Source organism: Giraffa tippelskirchi, chromosome 6 (genome assembly GCF_054371585.1).
Source record: "Giraffa tippelskirchi isolate mGirTip1 chromosome 6, T2T-mGirTip1v1.2.pri, whole genome shotgun sequence".
Lineage (NCBI taxonomy): Eukaryota > Metazoa > Chordata > Mammalia > Artiodactyla > Giraffidae > Giraffa > Giraffa tippelskirchi.
In genome coordinates this window covers 115,453,881-115,475,402 of record NC_137280.1, presented here as the reverse complement: position 1 = coordinate 115,475,402, position 21,522 = coordinate 115,453,881, and the positions used below count along the sequence as shown (strand labels likewise).

At 43.1% G+C, this 21,522-nt stretch overlaps 1 protein-coding gene across 3 annotated transcripts in view; it reads left to right on the top strand.

Annotated features, from left to right (window-relative positions):
• ZNF496 (zinc finger protein 496) overlaps positions 1-21,522 on the top strand; it is a 44,475-nt gene that overhangs the window by 995 nt on the left and 21,958 nt on the right. For 2 of the 3 annotated variants that reach the window (XM_081502123.1, XM_081502121.1), the window contains exons 3-6: positions 1,020-1,136; positions 1,485-1,911; positions 2,333-2,516; positions 9,197-9,273. In XM_081502123.1, the coding sequence (XP_081358249.1) occupies positions 1,522-1,911; positions 2,333-2,516; positions 9,197-9,273 (651 nt within the window). In that variant the 5' untranslated portion in view covers positions 1,020-1,136; positions 1,485-1,521. Of the gene's footprint in view, positions 1-1,019; positions 1,912-2,332; positions 2,517-9,196; positions 9,274-21,522 lie in introns of all 3 variants that reach the window. The other variant, XM_081502122.1, reaches the window with a different exon arrangement.

Genomic DNA, 21,522 nt, shown 5'->3' with positions numbered 1-21,522 from the left:
AACCTAGAGGCCCTGGAGGTGTGTGATGGCCGAGTTCAGGGAAGGTGGAGTTGAGTAGGGCTGAGATTGGGTGTCAGATGCAGGAGCAGACACTGGAGGAAATCCGGTGGTGGGGCAAACTGTAAAGTGTGCTGGCATGCTGGGTGAGCCTCCTAAACCGGGTGTTGAGGGAAAGGGACCACGTCCAAGGATCTCAGAGGCCCGATGGTGGGGGAGGGGACCGTGTTTGCCATTCGTTTTCCCTGGGTCCGGTACTCTGGTTTAGTGGCTGCTACTCTGATGTTGCCCTGCATATGTTCACTGAGGAGATGCAGGGGCCCCTGAGCCCCTTCTCTGCATACTTGGAGGCTGTGCCGTGAGTGCCCCACCTCTGTCCTGCCTGCGGAAGGTCTGTGAGGTGTGTGTGGTTTTCTTCATTGTGGTTTGAAGATGACAAAGGAAATAAGGCAAGATGGGTGGAGGCCAGGTCAAAGGTCCAGACATATTTAAATATATACTGAAGTTTACTATTCAGACTTCAGTGAATTGGGTGGAGGCTCCTTTTAAAACACCGGTGCTTTTAAATACTTAGTGTTATTTTTCTCTAGTAAACTCAGGATGTGCCTCTTTTGACTCTCCCCATCTCTTGTTTGAGGGCTTCCCGGGTGGCTCAGCAGTAAAGAATCTGCCTGTAATGCAGGAGATGCAGGTTAGATCCCTGGGTCGGGAAGATCCTCTGGAGGAGGGCATGGCAACCCACTCCAGTATTCTTGCCTGGAGAATCCCCATGGACAGAGGAGCCTGGCGGGCTACAGTCCATCGCAATGCAAAGAGTTGGACACAACTGAGCAACTGTGTGTCTGGGTGTCTTCTGGGCTGTTTGCTTTCTTCCCTGCTTCCTGATGCATACTCAACTGAGCAAGGCTGACTTGCTCTGTGTTGGTCTAACTCTGATAGCCCTCACTACCAGCAGGGTGAATTTCCTGTCCTGGATCAGCTTTGAAGGCTTTTCCTGTGCATGTTTGTCTTTGTCTTTTCAGCTCATTTTGTAAAGGTCTCAAGGGCAAGGACGGTGACTTTGGCTCTGAAGCCTCAAGATAGCGGCCTTCTCAGCTCATCCATTTCAGGTCCCTTCCAGGAGGACCTGGCCATCGAAGGTACCACAGAGTGTTAATTACCATCTCTCTCCTGCATGCGGCCCCATTGGTCTCCTGGGATGCTTGGAACACCAGTGCCACGTTGAAATGTCACTGCTTTTCTCCTGGACTGCCTGCCTTGTTCATCCAGTCCTCAGTTAGGGAAATCATATAATGATGCTTTTGGGAATGGGGTTGTTCCTTCTCTGCCTTTGTGTAAGGATCATCTGCACTGACACTTGTCACATATCCTGGTGCTTCTCCCAAGGGCTGATCTCTGTGGGCTTTTTCACTTTTCCCATCACCACCCCCAAAAAACTACTACAGGAAACCAGAACATTGAAGCCAGTGATTTCTGTTTGGAAATAGGATCGTCTTCTGCCGCTGACCCCCATCAAATCCCATCATGCCCACAGCCCTGTGCCCCCGAGTCTTGGCTCCAAAGGAAAGTGAGGAGCCCAGGAAAATGAGGAGCCCACCGGGAGAGAACCCTTCCTCCCAGGGTGAGCTTCCCAGTCCTGAGTCCTCCCGCCGCCTCTTCCGACGTTTCTGCTACCAGGAGGCTGCAGGCCCCCGGGAGGCCCTACACCGCCTCTGGGACCTGTGCCGGGGCTGGCTGCGACCTGAAAGGCACACCAAGGAGCAAATCCTGGAGCTGCTGGTGCTGGAGCAGTTCTTGGCCATCCTGCCCCGGGAGGTCCAGGGCTGGGTGCGGGCCCAGGAACCTGAGAGTGGTGATCAGGCTGTGTCCGCTGTGGAGGCCCTGGAACGAGAGCCGGGGAGACCCTGGCAATGGGTGAGCAGAGGGAGCTGGGCTAGACTGGCTGGGAGGATGGGAAGGGAGAGGGAGAGAGTGGGGCTGGGCAGCAGATGTGGAGAGGGTGGCCACCTTGCGCTTTGATGCTTTGGTGGGGTCATATATTCCCTGGCCAGGGATGAGGAATTCCATCTGGAGCCATGTGCTTTCGTTATGTCCACATTGAAGTTTGATAACCCCAAAAAGCAGAATCCATAACCTAAAGGCTGTAGTTTGTGACACGGTTGTGTCATCCCTCTTTATAGCCCTGAACAAGGTGGGTCTGTGCTTCTAGTGGTTGAGTTAATGGTCAGCAGGCCCAGGGAGGGGGGAGTTTGCCCAGTCCCTGGCACAATTGCTGGTCCTCATCTGGCCAGGGACCTCTCCACCGAGCTCTAAAGAGCCCTCTCTGGGATTGCAGCTCAAGCACTGTGAAGACCCTGTGGTGATTGACGATGGGGACAGCCCTCCAGACCAAGAGCAAGAGCAGCTGCCAGCAGAGCCCCACAGTGACCTTGCAAAGAGCCAGGATGCCCAGCCCATAGCTCTGGCTCAGAGCCCTGGGCTTCCAAGCAGGCTCTCAGGCCAGCTCAGCGGGGACCCAGGTAGGGTGCCCGTGGGAGTGGGGGAGGGGCGTTTGTACCTGGCCCTGTGCATTTGGGAGTAGCTCTTGACATTTTTGGTTCTCTCCTGCCCCCTGAGTGGCTCTGAACCTTTTTCAGGGTCGGGTCCTTCCCTAGAGCAATTCAGTGAGAATCTCATGAGAGTGTCCTCTTCATGGTGCCAGGTCTGCCCAGAGGGACCTCTACTGTGAGTAGGTGTTTTTTGAGACTGCATCATCTCGCTGCTTTGAGGGCGCATCTCTGAGTTTGTTTTGTTGGTTTGGAGACAGCTGGGCACCATCACTGTCCAAATAGGGCCTGCATGGGGAGCTGAGTACAGCCGTGTCCTCTTATCTCTCTGAACATCTCTTTTCTCAGCTAAGTAACTTCTGCTCTCAAGATTTTATAATGTTGCAAGAAAATATAAAAATGCTTCCTAGGGAACAGGGTGATATCTTCAGGACTTGGGGCATGAATGGTGGCTAGCCATGTCTGTACAAAGTGCACTAATGGCCACAAGCAGTTGGCTTTGGCAGCTTGTGGCTTTGGTAGATACACTTGGCTTTTAATCCTCCAGCTATGACCCAGGTCATGCTTCTAAACTCTGCAAGCCTCAGTGTCCCAGTCTGTCCAATGGAGATAATCTCAATAAAGTGAATCACGTGAACTTGTGGTTTCCCAGTACATAAGAAATTTCTATTTACACTGTAGTTTGTTACGTGCAAAATAGCATTTATGTCTCAAAAAGTTGTTTTGATTGAAAATATTTTATTGTTAACCATTGTGTGAGCCTTCAGCAAGTTGAAATCTTTTTGCTGATGAAAGGTCTTGCCTCCATGTTGGTGGCTGCTGACTCATCAAAATGGCAGTTGCTGAAGGTTGGGGTAACTGGCAGTGTCTTAAAATGAGACAGTAATTAACTTTTGCCTCATCGATTGAATCATTCCTTTCAGAAACAATTTTTCTATAGTATATAATGCTGTTTCATAGCATTTTACCCACAGAACTTCTTTCTTTTTAAAATAGAATCAGTCCTCTCAAACTGTCATTGCTATATCAATTGAGTTCAAATAATATTCTAAAGCTTTTGTTGCCATTTCACCAGTCTTCACAGCATCTTCACCAGAAGTACATGTCATCTCAAGAAACTACTTTCTCTACTCATCCATAAGAAGCAACTCTTCAAGTTTTATCATAAGGTTTTCACAATTCAGTCACATCTTCAAGCTCCACTTCTAATTCTGTTTCTTTGCTGTTTCCACCACATCTGCCAGCTCTTCCTCCACTCAAGCCTTGAACCACTCGAAGTCATCCATGAGGATTGGTGTCAACTTCTTTCAAACTTCTGTTGTGTGGATGTTGATATTTTGGTATCTTCCCATGAGTGTTTTTTTTTTTTTTCCTGGCCATGCCGGCTTGTGGGTTCTTTGTTCCCCGACCAGCTGTTGAACCTGAGCCCTGACAGTGAAAGCGCTGAGTCCTAACCACTGGTGGTGGTGGTTTAGTTGCTAAGTTGTGTCCGACTCTTGCGACCCCATGGACTGTAGCCTGCCAGACTCCTCTGTCCATGGGATTCACCAGGCGAGAATACTGGAGTGGGTTGCCATTTCCTTCTCCAGGGGATCTTCCTGATCCAGGGATTGAACCCGGGTCTCCTGCATTGCAGACAGATTCTCTACCGACTGAGCTATGTGGGAAGCCCCTAATTGCTAGACCACCGGGAATGTTCTCGTGAATGTTCTTAATGGCGTCTAGAACAGTGAATCCCTTCCAGGAGATTTTCAGTTTACTTTGTCCAGATCCATCAGAAGAATCACTGTGTATGCCAGCTGTAGCTTTGTGAAATGTATTTCTTACCTTAAATAATAAGACTTGAAAGTTGAAACTACTCTTTGATCTATGAGCTTCAGAATGGATGTTGTGTTGGTAGGCATGAAAACGGCATTAATCTTGTACATCTCCATCAGAGATCTCTTGGGTGACTGTTCAAAAAGCAGTACTATTTTGAAAGGAATCTTTTTTTCTGAGCAGTAGGTCTCAACAGTGGGGCTTAAAATATTCAGTAAACCATATTGTAACCAGATGTGCTGTCATCTAGGCTTTGTTCCATTTATAGAGCACAGGCGGAGTGGCTTTAGCATAATTCTTCAGGGTCCTAGGAGTTTTGGAATGGTAAATAAGCATTGGTTTCAACTTACAGTCACCAGCTGCATTAGTGCCTAACAAGAGAGTCAGCCTGTTCTTTAAAGCTTTGAAGCCAGGCATTGCCCTTTCTGTAGCTATGAAAGTCCTATGTGGCATCTTCTTCCAATATAAGGCTGCTTTATCCGCACTGAAAATCTGTTGTGCAGTGTAGGCACCATCGTTAATGATCCTAACTTGATCTTCTAGATCACTTGTTGCTTCACCTTGCACTTTTATATTATGGAGAAGAACTTTATTCCTTGAACCTTGTGAACCAGCATCTGCTAGTTTCAAACATTTTATTTATGGCTTTTTTGCCTCTCTCAGCCTTTGTAGAATAAAAAGAACTACGGCCTTGTTCTGGATTAGGTTTTGGCTTAAGGGAATGTTGTGGCTTGTTTGATCTATCCAGATCACTAAAACTTCCACTGTATCAGCAATAAGGCTGTTGCACTTTCTTGTGTGTTCATTGGAGTAGCACTTTTAATTTCTTGCAATAACTTTTTGTTTGCAATCACAGCTTGGCTGTTTGATGTGAGAGGCCTAGCTTTTAGCCTATCTCAGCTTTTTTTATTTTTAATATTTATTTATTTGGCTGGTGGCATGCAAAATCTTTAATTGCTGCATGCAAACTTTTAGTTGCTACATGTGGGATCTAGTTCCCTGACCAGGGATTAAACCCAGGCCCCTTGCAATGGGAGTGCAGTCTTAGCCACTGGGCCGCACAAGGGAAGTCCCTCAGTCTGTTTCAGCTTTTAATATGCCTTCCTCACTGTTTTAAATCTTTTAATGTGAGAAGTATGTGGCTCTTCCTTTGATTTGAACACTTTAGAGGCCATTGTAGGATTGTTCATTAGCCTTATTTCAGTATTGTTGTGTCTCACAGAATAGAGGTCCAAGAAGAGGGAGAGAAATGAGGGACCCAGCACAATACACACAACATTTATCTGTTAAATTTGCTGTCTTATGTGGGCATAGTTTATGGTACCCCAAAACAATTACAATAGTAGCATCAAAGATCACTGATCACAGGTCACTGTGACAAATATGGTAATAATGAAAAAGTTTGAAATATTATGAGAATTCTCAAAATGTGACACAGAAACATGAAGTAAGCAAATGCTGTTGGGGAAATGGCACTAGTAGGATTGCTTTGGTACAGAGTTGCCAGAAATCTTTACTTTTTAAAACACATAATATCTGCAAAGTGCAATAAAATGAAGTATGCCTGGATACCCATAAAATACTGAATAGGGGGCCTGAGTTGCCCATGAATTTTTTTGTTTTTTGGCTGCACTGTGGAGTTCACACTCTTAGTTGTGGCATGCAAACTCCTAGGCTTTTTTGTTTTTTAATTTAATTTTACTTATTTCTTTTTGTCTGTGCCAGGTCTTTGTTGCTGTGAGGGTTTTTCTCCAGTTGTGGTACATGGGCTTTTCATGCAGAGCCCAGACCTTAAGACGTGCTTCAGTAGTTGCAGCGTATGAGCTCAGTAGTTGTAGTTACCAGACTCGAGAGCACAGGCTCAGTAGTTGTGGTGCACAGATTTAGTTGCTCCAAGACTTGTGGAATCTTCCTAGACCAAGGATTGAACCTGTGTCTCCTGCATTGGTAGGTGGATTCTTTGCCACTGAGCCACCAGGAAAGTCCAGGGTTTTTTTTTTTTAAGTTTGTTTTTTTTTTTTGCTGCACCGTGTAGCATGTGGGATCTAGTTCCCTAATCAGGGATTGAATCTGAGCCCCTACACTGGGAGCATGGAGTCTTAAACACTGGACCACCAGGGAAGTCCCTTGCCCATGATTTTTAGTTGTAATCACCATTTAAAAAATTGGTGCTCTCAGGTTGAAGGAAGTGACCTGTATGGTGTGAAGGTTAGTTCGGGTGGACTTATCACTTTGTACTATAGTTATAGATGGCAGAAGAAAGTATAAGAAGACCAGAAATCCATTCTTGGTGATTCACAGAAGTTGTCCTTACTGTAATAAGCTTTGGAGTGTAGAAAAAAGTTACATATTACATTTCTTTATGTGTGAAACTATACTGATTTTTGTACGAATAAAAAAAACTCCAACCTTTCCTTGGTTAAAAGTCAAGACAGATGTGCTAGTTTGTTTGGGCTGCTGTAATACAGTCCCACAGACTGGGCAGCTGAAACAACGGAAATTTCTGTGTCCTAACATGATCTTCGTTATGTATGTCTGTGTCTTAATCTCCTCTTCTTATGAGAGCATCAGGCATATTGGATTAGGGCTCATTCCCATTACCTCATTTTAACTTAATGACTGCTTGAAAAATTCTGTGTCCAAATATATTCCCATTCTGAGGTATTGGGGGTTGGGACTTTAATATGAATTCAGCGGAGATGCAATTCAGCCCACAACCACAGGCATGAGAAACAACCATTTGCCCAAATAATGCTTCCCAAGTGGCACTAGTGGTAAAGAACCCTCCTGCCAATGCGAGAGACCCAGGAGACGCAGGTTCAATCCCTGGGTTGGGAAGATCCCCTGGAGGAGAAAATGGCAACCCACTCCAATATTCTTGCCTGGAGAATCCCATGGACAGAGGAGCTTGGTGGCCTATAGCCCATAAGGTTGCAAAGAGTCAGACACAACTGAAGTGACCTAGCATGCATGCCCGTGCCAGCAGCCTGGGTTCTACAGGTGACTGTGAAAGAGTCTTAAGGAACTGTGTCAGCCGACTCGCTTCCTGGTAGAGTTCTGAGATAAGCCAGCTACTGTGTGTCAAGAGGGTCAGTGCTGCCATTTCCCTGAGCAGTAATAAATGGACAAAGAAAGCATGATGAGAGTTAACTATTAGCAGTACCTTAAACGTTCAGGTGATTGATCACTGGGAAGAATTTCCAGTAAAAACCATATAGTTACTAATCTTGAAGATTTTCCCCAAAATATAGTTTTTATTTGAGGCTGAAAGCTTTTCAAAGTAATCCTCAAAGTATTGATATGCTCATTTATCATGCTGAAAGGTAGGGTAGGGCTGTGTTTTATCCCTCACAAGGTGGTAGGTATGAGAGCAGCATTAAAACATCCCTTCTTCAAGGGACTTCCCGGGTGGTCCAGTGACTGATACTCTATGCTCACAATGCAGGTGGCTCAAGTTTGATTCCTGGTCAGGAACTAGATCCCACATGCTGCAACTCAGAGTTTGCATGCCACAACTAAAGATCCAGTGTGCCACAATGAAGATAAAAGATCCAGAGTGCCACAGCTAAGACCTGGCACAGCCAAATAAATAAAATAATTATTTAAAAAAAAATCCCTTCCTCAAATCCACACCCAGCAACCCTGAGCTGCTGGCAGTAGAGGGATGAGGCTGCCTCCCATAGGGAACTGCTCCCCAAATGGCACTGCTGGCTGTGCTGGCTCCTGTCTTAGGCTCTTGTTCCAAGTAGCCACACCTGCCCCTGTTTGCAGAAAGCTTTGCATCCCTGGTGTGAAAGGTAAGGAGCACTGGCTTCTATTTGGTACTGATTTTGCATTATGAGCTGGGGTTAATCTGAATTTTCTCTAAACTGAAAGATGATAGTGCCTCCTTCCAAGTTTATTCTATGAAAGGAGCACTTTTTGAAACACAGCTTATTTGACATGACTGCACTATAGGCCAGGTATATGGCTCACTTCTTGCAGAAGACCAGGCAGGAGCTTGTCAGGGGAGAGAAATCACATGAGAATGTAGCAGAGGCTCTTGTAGCCCAGGATAAGGGAGAGTGAGATGATCCCCATGCTACACTCTGCATTTTTTGTGTGATTAGTGGTTAGAGTATTGTGCCAAGTGCTCTTCCAGGAGCATCTTAATAGAGATAAGAAAGATAGGCTTCCTTAAGTAGCTTTGTAATTTATAAACTTATAAATGTATATTTGCATGATACTAGAGTCCCACAAACGGAGAAGGCAATGGCACCCCACTCCAGTACTCTTGCCTGGAAAATCCCATGGACGGAGGAGCTTGGCAGGCTTCAGTCCATGGGGTCGCTACGAGTCAGACACGACTGAGTGATTTCACTTTCACTTTTCACTTTTGTGCATTGGAGAAGGAAATGGCAACCCACTCCAGTGTTCTTGCCTGGAGAATCCCAGGGACGGGGGAGCCTGGTGGGCTGCCGTCTCTGGGGTCGCACAGAGTCGGACACGACTGAAGTGACTTAGCAGCAGCAGCAGCAGAGTCCCACAGAATCTTTGTTGCCAACAGCTCTTACTGACCTTTTACTCCATGGAGTTTTAACCTTTATTTCCCTCATATTATGGATGATAGAGCTGAGGTCCCTGGACCTGCAGGGAGTCACATAGCTGGTTGGTGGCAGAGCCAACTGGCACCCAAGCATTTTGTGTTAAAGCTCACATTGACATGTCTGAAAGCAAAGCAATAGAAATCCTTATGGTTTGCAAATGCTTTTTACATACATCGTCTGGTGATCCTCTTTCTACAGGTGAGAAAAGAGACTCAGATTTTTATGGGATTCTTTTCTGATCTCTTTCAGTCCTGCAAGACACTTCCATTCTTCAGGAAGCGAGTTTGAGGGACGCACAGCAGGTGACTACCTTCCAGCTACCCCCGGTGAGTGATTTCTGGGGCAATCACTCATGAGCCTTAGTGCTTGGCACAGGTGTTTCAGTATCTATCATGTACTGTGATGGTTGTTGAACATACATGACCCAAAGGAGATGAAACTCATATTTCTTATTAAAAATTGATATATCTTTGATTAGTGTGACATACAGGGAGATACTGTGAATTTAATATCTAATGAGCTTTGATATGCATCTTGTGGAAGAAAGATGTATATTTTAATATTCAGTGTTGATTTATCACTCTATTGAAGATAGTTACTCCCTAGTGAACTAGAAATCACCATCATGAAAATCTTTTTTTTTTTTTTTTTGGTTTTAAAAAATTTATGGTAGTATAGGCATAATATAAAATATACTATCTTAACCATTTTTAATATAGTGTTTTTCAGTGTTCAGTAATATTAAACATATTGATATTGTTGTGGAGCCAGTCTCTAGTGTTTTTTCATCTGGTGGTGGTGGTGGTTTAGTCTCTAAGTCATGTCCGACTCTTGCGATCCCATGGACTGTAGCCCACCAGGCTCCTCTGTCCGTGGGATTCTCCAGGCAAGAATACTGGAGTGGGTTGCCATTTCCTTCTCCATCTGCCCAAGCTGAAACTCCTCACAAATCAAGTAACTCCCTCCATTCCTCATAACCCCCCAGCCCGTTGAAGCCACCATTCTACTTCTTCTATGATTTGACTACTCCAGATAGCTCCTATAAGTGGAATCATACATTTTTCTTTTCATGACTGGCTTATTTCATGAAGCATAATGACCTCAAGGTTCATCCTTGAAGTAACATATGCAGAATCTCCTTCCTTTTTAAGGCTGAATAGTATTCCCTGCTATGTATATAATGCATTTTGTCTATCTGTTCATTCATTGATGGACACTTAGGTTGCTTTGACCTTTTGGCTATTGTGAGTAATGCTGTTATGTGATCATGGGTGCACATGAAATTTATATATTTTTAACTTTTTTACATAACTGTAAATTCACATATAGTTCATTTTACATGAAGTTGAATCTCATACTCACAAGAGATCCCTTATACTTTTATACTTTTATACTAAGTAATATTTGTTATTGTTCAGTCACTAAGTGGTGTCTGACTTTTTGTGACCCCATGGACTACAGCATGCCAGGCTTCCCTGCCTTCACCATTTCTTGGAGTTTGCTCAAACTCTTGTCCGTTGAGTCAGTGATGCCATCCAACCATTTCATCCTCTTGTCACCCCGCTTCTCCTCCTGCCCTCAGTCTTTCCCACCATCACGGTCTTTTCCAGTAAACCCGCTCTTTGCATCAGGTGGCCAGAGTTTTGGAGCTTCAGCTTCAGCATCAGTCCTTCCAATGAATATTCAGAACTTATTTCCTTTAGGATTGACTGGTTTGATCTCCTTACGGTCTAAGAGACTCTCAAGAGTCTTCTCTCACACCACAGTTTGAAAGCATCGCTTCTTCAGCACTCAGCTTTCTTTATGGTCCAACTCACAACCATCCATACATGACTACTGGGGAAACCATAGCTTTGACTATACGGAACTTTGTCGCCAAAGTGATGTCTCTGCTTTTTAATATGCTGTCTGTGTTTGTCATAGCTTTCCTTTCAAGGACCAAGTGTCTTTTCATTTCATGGCTGCAGTCACCATCCACGGTGATTTTGGAGCCCAGGAAAATAAAGTCTGTCATTGTTTCCATTGTTTCCCTATTTGCCATGAAGTGACAGGATTGGATGCCATGATCTTAGTTTTCTGAATGTTGAGTTTTAAGCCAACTTTTTGACTCTCCTCTTTCACCTTCATCAAGAGGCTCTTTAGTTCCTTTGTGCTTTCTGCCATTAGGGTGGTGTCATCTGCATATCTGGGTTATTGATATTTCTCCCATATTTCACGTTAGTAAGATAATGCTCAAAATCCTTCAAGCTAGGCTTCAACAGTACGTGAACCAAGAATTTCCAGATGTGCAAGCTGGATTTAGAAAAGGCAGAGGAACTAGAGACGAAATTGCCAGCATCCGTTGGATCATAGAACAAGCAAGGGAATTCCAGAAAAACGTCTACTTCTGTTTCATTGACTACGCTAAAGCCTTTGACTGTGTGGATCATAACAAACTGTGGAAAGCTCTTAAATGGCAATATCTTGTGAAAATATACAGTGTCACAACTAGTGAATTGACATGGATACATACAGGATACAGGTCATTTGCTTCATTAGAGAATCCTTCATTTTGCCTTTTATAGCCAAACCCACTTCTCTTTTACACCATGCTCTCATCTTTCTCTGACAGCTGTTAACTTGTTTTACATCTCTGTAATGTTGTCATTTCAAGAAAATTATATGAATGGATTCATACAGTATGTAACATTAGGGAATTTACAGCATAATTCTGTGGAGCTTCAGCCAGGGTTTTGCATGTATCAGTAGTCTGTTCCTTTTTTAGTGCTGAGTAGAATGTCTTGGTATGGCTGTACTACAGTTTGTTTAACCAGTCACCCATTGAAGGACATCTTGGTTGTTTCTAGTTGGGGCTCTCTTGCTGATCCTGTTCACAGTGCCAATTGTCTCGCTTTTCACACTGTCCACACTGTTCGCTGAACCCAGGGTAGGCAAGGCACGAGCTAAGAGTCTGGAAGAAGACTTGAGGAGCCATAGGAACTGCAGACACATTTATTCTCTCCTGGCTGGCATGGCAGCCCTAATACAGCCTCTCTCCTGGCTGACGTGGCAGCCATAGCAGCAGCTACAATGTAATCATAATGTAGCCATAACAGAGCCATAATATAACCTTATATAACATAATCATGATGTTCCTCCAACATAGCCCCAATGTAGCAGCAACCAGAGTTTTTCATGCTGAAGCTCATACAGGGATACCTCACAAAGTAGCCCGTGACCAAGGGAGTACCTCATGAGTGCATGTGCAGTGCTATAAATGATTTCAGCTGTTAATAGTCACTATTTACAAAATGTGGGGCGAGAGAGCCTGAACACAGCCATCTTGGCTAATTTGCTGTCTCCCCACAGGGGCCATTTTGCATAAAGCTGCTGTAAACATTTGCGTACAGGTTTTGTGTGAATGTCAGTCTTTGTTTCTTTGGGATAAATGCTCAGGCATGTAGTTGTTAGGTTGAATGGGAAGTGCATATTTAGTTTTGTAGGGAAACTTTTATTTTCCAGAGTAACTGTTCCATTTTGCATTCCTGTGAGCTGTGTATGACTAAACTACATTGTCTACATCCTCTCACCATTTGTTGTTGTCATTTTTTTTTTAGCCATTCTGATAAGTGATATCTCATTGTGGTTTAAATTTGCATTTCCCTCATGGCTAATAAAGTTGGACATCTTTTCATATGCTTCTCCACTGTCTGAATATCCTCTTATGTGAAATGTTTCTTTATGACTTTTGCACGTGGTTCTAATTGAACCATTTACTTCTTTACTATTGTTTTAAGAACTCAATATATATTCCAGATACTTGTCCTTTGTTGGATATATGTTTTGCAGATTTTTCCTCTTACTCTGAAACTTGTCTTTCCATCCCTTTGACAGAGTTTTTAACAGAGCGAAAGTGTTAAATCTGGTTTAAGTCCAGGTTGTTAGTTTTTCCTTTTAAGTGTCAGGCTTTTGGTATAAAGTCGAAGAACTCTTTGCTTAGTATTAGATCCCAAAGATTTTCTCCTGTTTTTTCCTAAAAGTGAGATAGTTTCACATTTTACATTTGAGTCCATGATACATTTAATCCATGATCTGTGATCCATTTACATTTAAGTCCATGACCTCTAATTTTGTGTAAATGTGAGATTGAGGTCAAGGTTCTTATTTTTTGCCAGTGGATGTCCAGTTGCTCCAATAACATTTGTTGAAAAAGCTGTCTCTCCCTCACTGAATTGCTTTTGCCCCTTTGTCAAAAATCTGTTGAGCATATTTGTGTGAGTCTTTTCCTGGGTTCTCTGTTCTGTTCCATTGATCTATTTGTCTCTTTCTCTGCTAGTACTATACAAGTTTGATTACTGTAGCTCTATGCTAAGTCTTAAAGTTGGGTAGATTATTTCTTTTATTTTATTTTATTCTCTTTTTTTTTCAAAATATTTTAGCTATTTTAATCCCTTTGATTTTAGCTTTTTTAATTCCTTTCTCTGTAAATTTTAGAATAATCTTGCCCATGACTACAAAGGACCTTACTGAGATTTTGATAGGGATTTTGTTAGGCCAACCTGTATATCAATCTGGGGAATAGTGGCATTTTTATCATCTGAGTCTTCCAATCTGTGAATGCAATATGGTTCTTCATTTGCTTTTTTAAAAGTTTATTTCATCACTGTTATATAAATTCTTAGCATATACATTTTGTACATGTTTTGTTAGATTTAGACCTAGGTACTTCACTTTATCAGCAGCTGTAAATTATAATAAATTTAAAATTGTGGTGACAACACATTTATTTATAGGATAAGAAATATACTTGATTCTTGTAAGTTTATTTTGTATTCTGAGACCATGCTGGAATCATTGGTCAGTTTAAGAAGGGTTTTGGTGGGGTTTTTGTTTTTAATTTTAAGCAGTCCTGGCTTTTCTGTGTAGACAGTTATGTCATCTGCAAATAAGGGCAGTATTATTTCTTTCTTTTCAGTTTTTATTCTTTTATTTCCTTCTCTTGCCCTATTCCACTGGATAGAACTTCCAGCATAATGTTGAATAGCAATGGTGGGCATGATACAGGGTGCTCGGGGCTGGTGCACCGGGATGACTCAAAGGGATGGGATAGGGAGGGAGGTGGGAGGGAGGTTCTGGATGGGAAAAACTTGTACACCCATGGTGGATTCATGTCAATGTATGGCAAAACAAATACAATATTGTAAAGTTAAAAAATAGATAAATAAACTAATTTAAAATTTAAAAAACAAGATTTCAGCAAACAAACAAAAAAGAATAGCAGTGGTGGGAGCAAATCTCCGTCCTTGCCCTATTCCCCATCTTAGGGGGAAAGCATTTAGTCTTTCACAGTTAAGCATGTTAGCTGTAAAATTTAAATAAATACTCTATATCAAGTTGTGTAAGTTTCTTAATTCCTGTTTTTCTGGAGTTTTTATTATGTGTGATTGTTGAATTTGTCAAAACCTTTCCTTTATCAGTTGATATGATCATGTGAATTTTCTTTAGACTGTTAATATTGTGGATTATATCGATTGACTTTTGAATTTGAACCAGCCTTTCATCCCTGGAATAAATGCCTTCCTGTCATTCTTGCCTTCTTGGTGTGAAATTCTATTTATGTACTGCTGAATTTTATTTGCTATTATGTCATTAAGGATTTTTTATTCTTTATTCGTGAGAGATGTCTGTCAGTGCTTTTTGTTTGTTTTCTTTACTGTCTTTGCCTAAATTGGCCAGGGTAATACTAGCTTCAGAAGATTAATTGGAAAGTGTTCCCTCTTCTTGTTTTCTAAAACAGATTGTGTAGAATTAGTGTTCATTCTTTGAATGTTTGGTAGGATTCTTTAGGGAAACTACACGAACTATAGAGGTTGGAGGGTGGAGTGGGCTGTATGTGGTATTTTAATTATAGATTCAACTTCCTTAATGGTTATAGGACTGTTCATACTATCTATTTCACAGTGGACAAGTTGTGGTAATGTGTGTTTTTCTTTTCCTTTTTAAAAAATATTTATCTGTTTATTTGGCTGCATTGGATTTTGGTTCCAGCATGCAGGATCTACATTGCAATGCAAAAGCTTTCGTTATGGCACACGTGCTCTACTGTGTGTGGGCCCAGTTGGCCACAAGGCATGTGGAATCTTAGTTCCCTCACCAAGGATCAAACCTGTGTCTCCTTCATAGGAAGACAAGATTCTTAATTGGTAAACCACCAGGGAAGTCCCCAAATGTAAGCATTTCTTAGGTAAGCATTTTCATGCTATCCTGCTTTAACAACATCCCACAATTTGTAGTACAGTGTGTTTTTGTTTTGTTATCAATCACTTTAGTGTATTTTTAAATTCTTTTGAGCCTTATTCTTCACCATACTTTAGAAGTATGTGTTCAGTTTCCAAAGGTTTGAAAATTTTCCTGTTACCTTTCTATTATTGATTTCTAGTTCAATTTCATTATTTTCAGAGAACATATTGTATGATTTCAAATTTGTTGGGAGTTTCTCTTCTTCCAGGATTTTGATGATCCAGTATAGGGTTGTCTTGTTTATATTCTGTGAGCATTTGAATTAAAAAAATTGGGGGGTTGTTGAGTGAAGTAGTCTATAAATGTTGCTTAGATCTTATTGTTGATGGTGCTATTGAGTTCTTCTGTATTCATGCTTCCATTCTTTTTTAAAAAAATTGCTTTTTTGTTTTTTAGACTTTAGTGGATCTTTGTTGCTCAGTTCGATTCAGTAGCTTGGTTCTGTCCGACTCTTTGCAACCCCATGGACTGTAGCATGCCAGGCTTCCTTATCCATTACCAACTCTGAGAGCTTGCTCAAACTCCTGTCCATCAAGTCAGTGATGCCATCCCACCATCGCATCCTCTGTCATCCCCTTCTCCTCCCGCCTTCTATCTTTCCCAGCATCAGGGTCTTTTCAAATGAGTCAGTTTTTCCTGTCAGGTGGCCACAGTATTGGAGCTTCAGCTTTAGCATCAGTCCTTCCAGTGAATATTCAGGGTTAAATTTCTTTAGGATTGACTGCTTTGATCTCCTTGCAGAACAAGGAACTCTCAAGAGTCTTCTCCAACACCACAGCTCAAAAGCATCAATTCTTTGGCACTCAGCTTTCTTTACAGTCCAACTCTCAAATCCATACATGCTGCTGCTACTGCTGCTGCTAAGTCGCTTCAGTCGTGTCCAACTCTGTGCAACCCCATAGACGGCAGCCCACCAGGCTCCCCCGTCCCTGGGATTCTCTAGGCAAGAATACTGGAGTGGGTAGCCATTTCCTTCTCCAATGCATGAAAGTGAAAAGTGAAAGTGAAGTCACTCAGTCCTGTCCGACTCTTAGCGACCCCATGGACTGCAGCCTACCAAGCTCCTCCGTCCATGGGGTTTTCCAGGCAAGAGTGCTGGAGTGGGCTGCCATTGCCTTCTCCATCCATACATGACTACTGGAAAAACCATAGCTTTCACTAGGTGGACCTTCATCAGCAAATTAATGTGTCTGCTTTTTAACATGCTGTCTAGGTTGAACGTAGCTTTTCTTCCAAGGAGCAAGTGTCTTTTAATTTCATGGCCACAGTCACCAGCATCAGTGATTTTGGAGCCCAAGAAAATAAAGTCTCTCACTATTTCCATTGTTTCCCCATCTATTTGCCATGAAGTGATAGGACTGGATGCCATGATTTTCATCTTTTGAATGTTGAGTTTTAAGCCAACTTTTTCACTGTCCTCTTTCACTTTCATCTAGAGGTTCTTTAGTTCTTCTTCACTTTCTGCCATAAGGGTGATGTCATTTGCATATATGAGGTTATTGATATTTCTCCCAGCAGTTGTGATTCCAGCTTGTGTTTCATCCAGCCTGGCCTTTCACATGATGTACTCTGCATAGAAGTTAAATAAGCAGGGTGACATTATACAGCCTTGACTTACTCCTTTCCCAATTTGGAACCAGTCTGTTGTTCCACGTCTAGTTCTAACTATTGTTTCTTGACCTGCATACAGATTTCTCAGGAGGCAGGTAAGGTGGTCTGGTATTCTCATCTCTTGAAGAATTTTCCACAGTTTGTTGTGATCCACACAGTCAAAGGCTTTGGCGTAGTCAATAAAGCAGAAATAGATGTTTTTCTGGAACTGTCTTTTTCTATGATCCAGAGGATGTTGGCAATTTGGTCTCTGGTTATTCCACCTTTTCTAAATCCAGCTTGAACATCTGGAAGTTCATGGTTCATGTACTGTTGAAGCCTGGCTTGGAGAATTTTGAGCATGACTTTGCTAGTGTGTGACATGACTGCAGTTTTGCGGTACTTTGAACATTCTTTGGCATTGCCTTTCTTTGGGATTGGAATGGAAACTGACCTTTTCCATTCCAATGGCCACTGCCGAGTTTTCCAAATTTGCTGCCATATTGAGTGAAGCACTTTAACAGCATCATCTTTTAGGATTTGAAATAGCTCAACTGAAGTTCCATCACCTCCACTAGCTTTGTTTGTAGTGTAGGCCCGCTTGATTTTGCTTTCCAGATGTCTGGGTCTAGGTGAGTGATCACAGCATCATGGTTATCTGGGTCATTAAGATCCTTTTTGTACAGTTCTGTGTATTCTTGCCACCTCTTCGTAATATCTTCTGCTTCTGTTATTTCCATACCATTTCTGTCCTTTATTGTGTCCATCTTTGTATGAAGTGTTCCCTTGGTATCTCTAATTTTCTTGAAGAGATCTCTAGTCTTTCCCATTCTATGTCTTCCTCTATTTCTTTGCACTGATCACTGAGGAAGGCTTTCTTACCTCTCTTTGCTATTCTTTGGAACTCTACATTCAGATGGATATATCTTTCCTTTTCTCCTTTGCCTTTAGCTTCCCTTTTTTTCTCAGCTGTTTGTAAGGCCTTTGTAGACAGCCATTTTGCTTTTTTGCATTTCTTTTTCTTGGGAATGGTCTTGATCCCTGTCTCCTGTACAATGTCACAAACCTCCATCCATAGTTCATCAGGCACTCTATCAGATCTAATCTCTTGAATCTATTTCTCACCTCCACTGTATAATCATAGGAGATTTGATTTAGGTCATACCTGAATGGTCTAGTGATTTTCCCTACTTTCTTCAATTTAAGTCTGAATTTAGCAATAAAGAGCTCATGATCTGAGCTCCCAGTCTTGTTTTTGCTGACTGTATAGAGCTTCTCAATCTTTGGCTGCAAAGAATATAATCAATATGATTTCGGTATTGACCATCTGGTGATTTCCAAATGTAGAGTCTTCTCTATTAGCCTTTGCCCTGCTTCATTTTGTACTCCAAGGCCAAATTTGCCTGTTATTCCAAGTGTTTCTTGACTTCCTACTTTTGCATTTCAGTCCCCTATAATGAAAAGGACATCTTTTTTTGGTGTTAGTTCAGAAGGTCTTGTAAGTCTTCATAGAACCATTCAACTTCAGCTTCTTCAGCATTACTGGTCAGGCCGTAGACTTGGATTACCATGATATCGAATGGTTTGCCTTGGAAACAAACAGATCATTCTGGTGTTTTTGAGATTGCATCCAAGTACTGCATTTCGGACTCCTTTGTTGACTATGATGGCTACTCCATTTCTTCTAAGGGATTCTTGCCCACAGTAGTAGATATAATGGTTATCTGAGTTAAATTCACCCATTCCAGTCCATTTTAGTTCACTGATTCCTAAAATGTCGACATTCACTCTTGCCATCTCCTGTTTGACCACTTCCAATTTGCCTTGATTCATGGACCTAACATTCCAGGTTCCTATGCAATATTGCTCTTTACAGCATCGGACTTTGCTTCTATCACCTGTCACATCCACAGCTGGGTGTTGTTTTTGCTTTGGCTCCATCTCTTCATTCTGTCTCGAGTTATTTCTCTACTGATCTCCTGTAGCATATTGGGCACCTACCAGCCCGGGGAGTTCATCTTTCAGTGTCCTATCTTTTTGCCTTTTCATACTGTTCAGGGGGTTCTCAAGCCAAGACTACTGAAGTGGTTTGCCATTCCCTTCTCCAGTGGACCACATTTTGTCAGAACTCTCCACCATGACCCGTCTGTCTTGGGTGGCCCTACACGGCATAGTTCATAGTTTCATTGAGTTAGACAAAGCTATGGTCCGTGTGATCAGACTGGTTAGTTTTCTGTGATTGTGGTTTTCAGTCTGTCTGCCCTCTGATGGAGAAGGATAAGAGGCTTATGGAAGCTTCCTGATGGGAGAGACTGATTGAGGGGGAAACTGGGTCTTGTTCTGATGGGCAGGGCCATGCTCAGTAAATCTTTAATCCAATTTTCTGTTGGTGGGTCAAGCTGTTTTCCTTCCCTGCTATTTACCTGAGGCCAAACTATGGTGGAGGTAATGAAGGTAATGGGGACCTCCTTCAAAAGATCCCATGCAAGTACTGCTAAACTAACTGCCCCGAACCCTGCAGCAGGCCACCACCAACCCACATCTCTGCCAGAGACTCCTGGACACTCCCGGGCAAGTCTGCATCAGTCTCTTGTGGCGTCACTGCTCCTTTCTCCTGGGTCCTGGTGCACACAAGGTTCTGTTTGTGCCCTCCAAGAGTCTATTTCCCAGTCCTGTGTAAGTTTTGGCAGCTCTATGGTGGGGTTAATGGCGACCTCCTCCAAGAGGACTTAGTTCAGTTCAGTCCAGTCGCTCAGTCATGTCCGACTCTTTGTGACCCCATGAACCGTAGCACGCCAGGCCTCCCTGTCCATCACCAACTGCCAGAGTCTACCCAAACCCATGTCCATTGAGTCGGTGATGCCATCCAGCCATCTCATCCTCTGTCATCCCCTTCTCCTCCTGCCCTCAATCTTTCCCAGCATCAGGGTCTTTTCAGATGAGTCAGCTCTTTGCATGAGGTGGCCAAAGTATTGGAGTTTCAGCTTCAATATCAGTCCTTCCAGTGAACACCCAAGACTGATTTCCTTTAGGGTGGACTGGTTGAATCTCCTTGCAGTCCAAGGGACTCTCAAGAGTCTTCTCCAACACCACAGTTCAAAAGCATCAGTTCTTCGGCACTCAGCTTTCTTTATAGTCCAACTCTCACATCCATACATGACTACTGGAAAAACCATAGCCTTGCCTAGACAGACCTTTGTTGACAAAGTAATGTCTCTGCTTTTTAATATGCTGTCTAGGTTGGTCATAACTTTCCTTCAAAGGACTAAGTATCTTTTAATTTCATGGCTGCAATCACCAGGAGACACTCAGAACAGTTCTGTCTTAGTCTCTGTGGGGTCTCTGGGCCCTGGTGTGCACAAGGTTTGTTTGAGCCCTCTGAGTGTCTCTGGCAGGAATGGTATTTGATTCTAAATGCGAATTCACCCCTCCTACCATCTTGCTGGGGCATCTCTTTTGCCCTTGGGTTTGGGGTATCTTCTCACAGCTGCTCGAGTGCCATGCAGCTGCCGCTCCAGCGCCTACCATCTTGCTGGGGTTTCTCTGATCTTGAACATGGGGTATCTGCTCACGGCCGCTGCAGCGAAGCACAGTTGCCGCTCCTGACCTTGGATATGGAGTATCTCCTCAGTTCGGTGTAGGCTTCAAACTCCTATGAGAATCTAATGTTGCCACTGATACGATAAGAGGCAGAGCTCAGGCAGTAATGTGAGTGATGGGGAGCATCTGTAAATACTGAGGAAGCTTTGCTCACTTGTCCACCGCTCACCTCTTGCTGTGTGGCCCGGTTTATCTAACAAGCCACAGACCGGTACCAGTACATGGCCCGGGCATTGGAGAGCCCTGGACTAGGGTGATCAGACATGACCTAGGGGATGGTAAGGGATGAGGAACCCAATCAGTTGTGGAAGACAGAAGATTCTGGTTAAACCGCTATGCTATGCTATGCTTAGTCGCTGTTTAAACTGACTTAATGCTGAAATTGGGGTTTATGAGGAAGTGCACAGAGGGCGTGGGGGAACGTTCAGGAGCCTGACTAAAGTTTGATCAAGCAAAGAATTTTTGTCATATAACTTTTTAGTGATAGTGTTACAGAAAAAATGTGGCACACATGAGAGAATGGTCATGTCCTAGGTCTTGAATGATTCCCTGGGACAGTCCACCAAGTGAGGTCCTTGCCTTTGTTTAGGAGGAAATTCACTAGCAGACCATAGTAAAGTGGAAGCAAGTTTAGAGAAATACACACTCTGTAGATGGGCTTCCTTGGTAGCTCAGGTGGTAAAGAATCCACCTGCAGTGTGGAAGACCCAGGTTTCATCCCTGGATTGAGAAGATCCCCTGGAGAAGGGAATGGCTACTCACTCCAGTATTCTTGCCTCGAGAATTCCATGGACAGTGAGTGGCTACAGTCAGTGGGGTCACAAAGAGTTGGACATAACTGAGCAACTAACACTTTCACTTTCACACTCTGTGGACAGTGTGGGTCATTTCAAAAGTTGAGAGCAGCAGCCCCAGAGCATGAGGCCGGTGTCTTGGGAAGTACGAGGCGCTGGGAGAAAATACTCCACAGTGTGTATGGTTTGGGAAGGCAAGAGTGGCCCTGAGGTGTGGCGGTGGTTATTTTTTATTAGCTGAGTAACTTCATAGGCTAACGAGTGGGAAGATTATTCTAATCTGGGGAAGGAGCAGAGATTTCCAGGAATTGG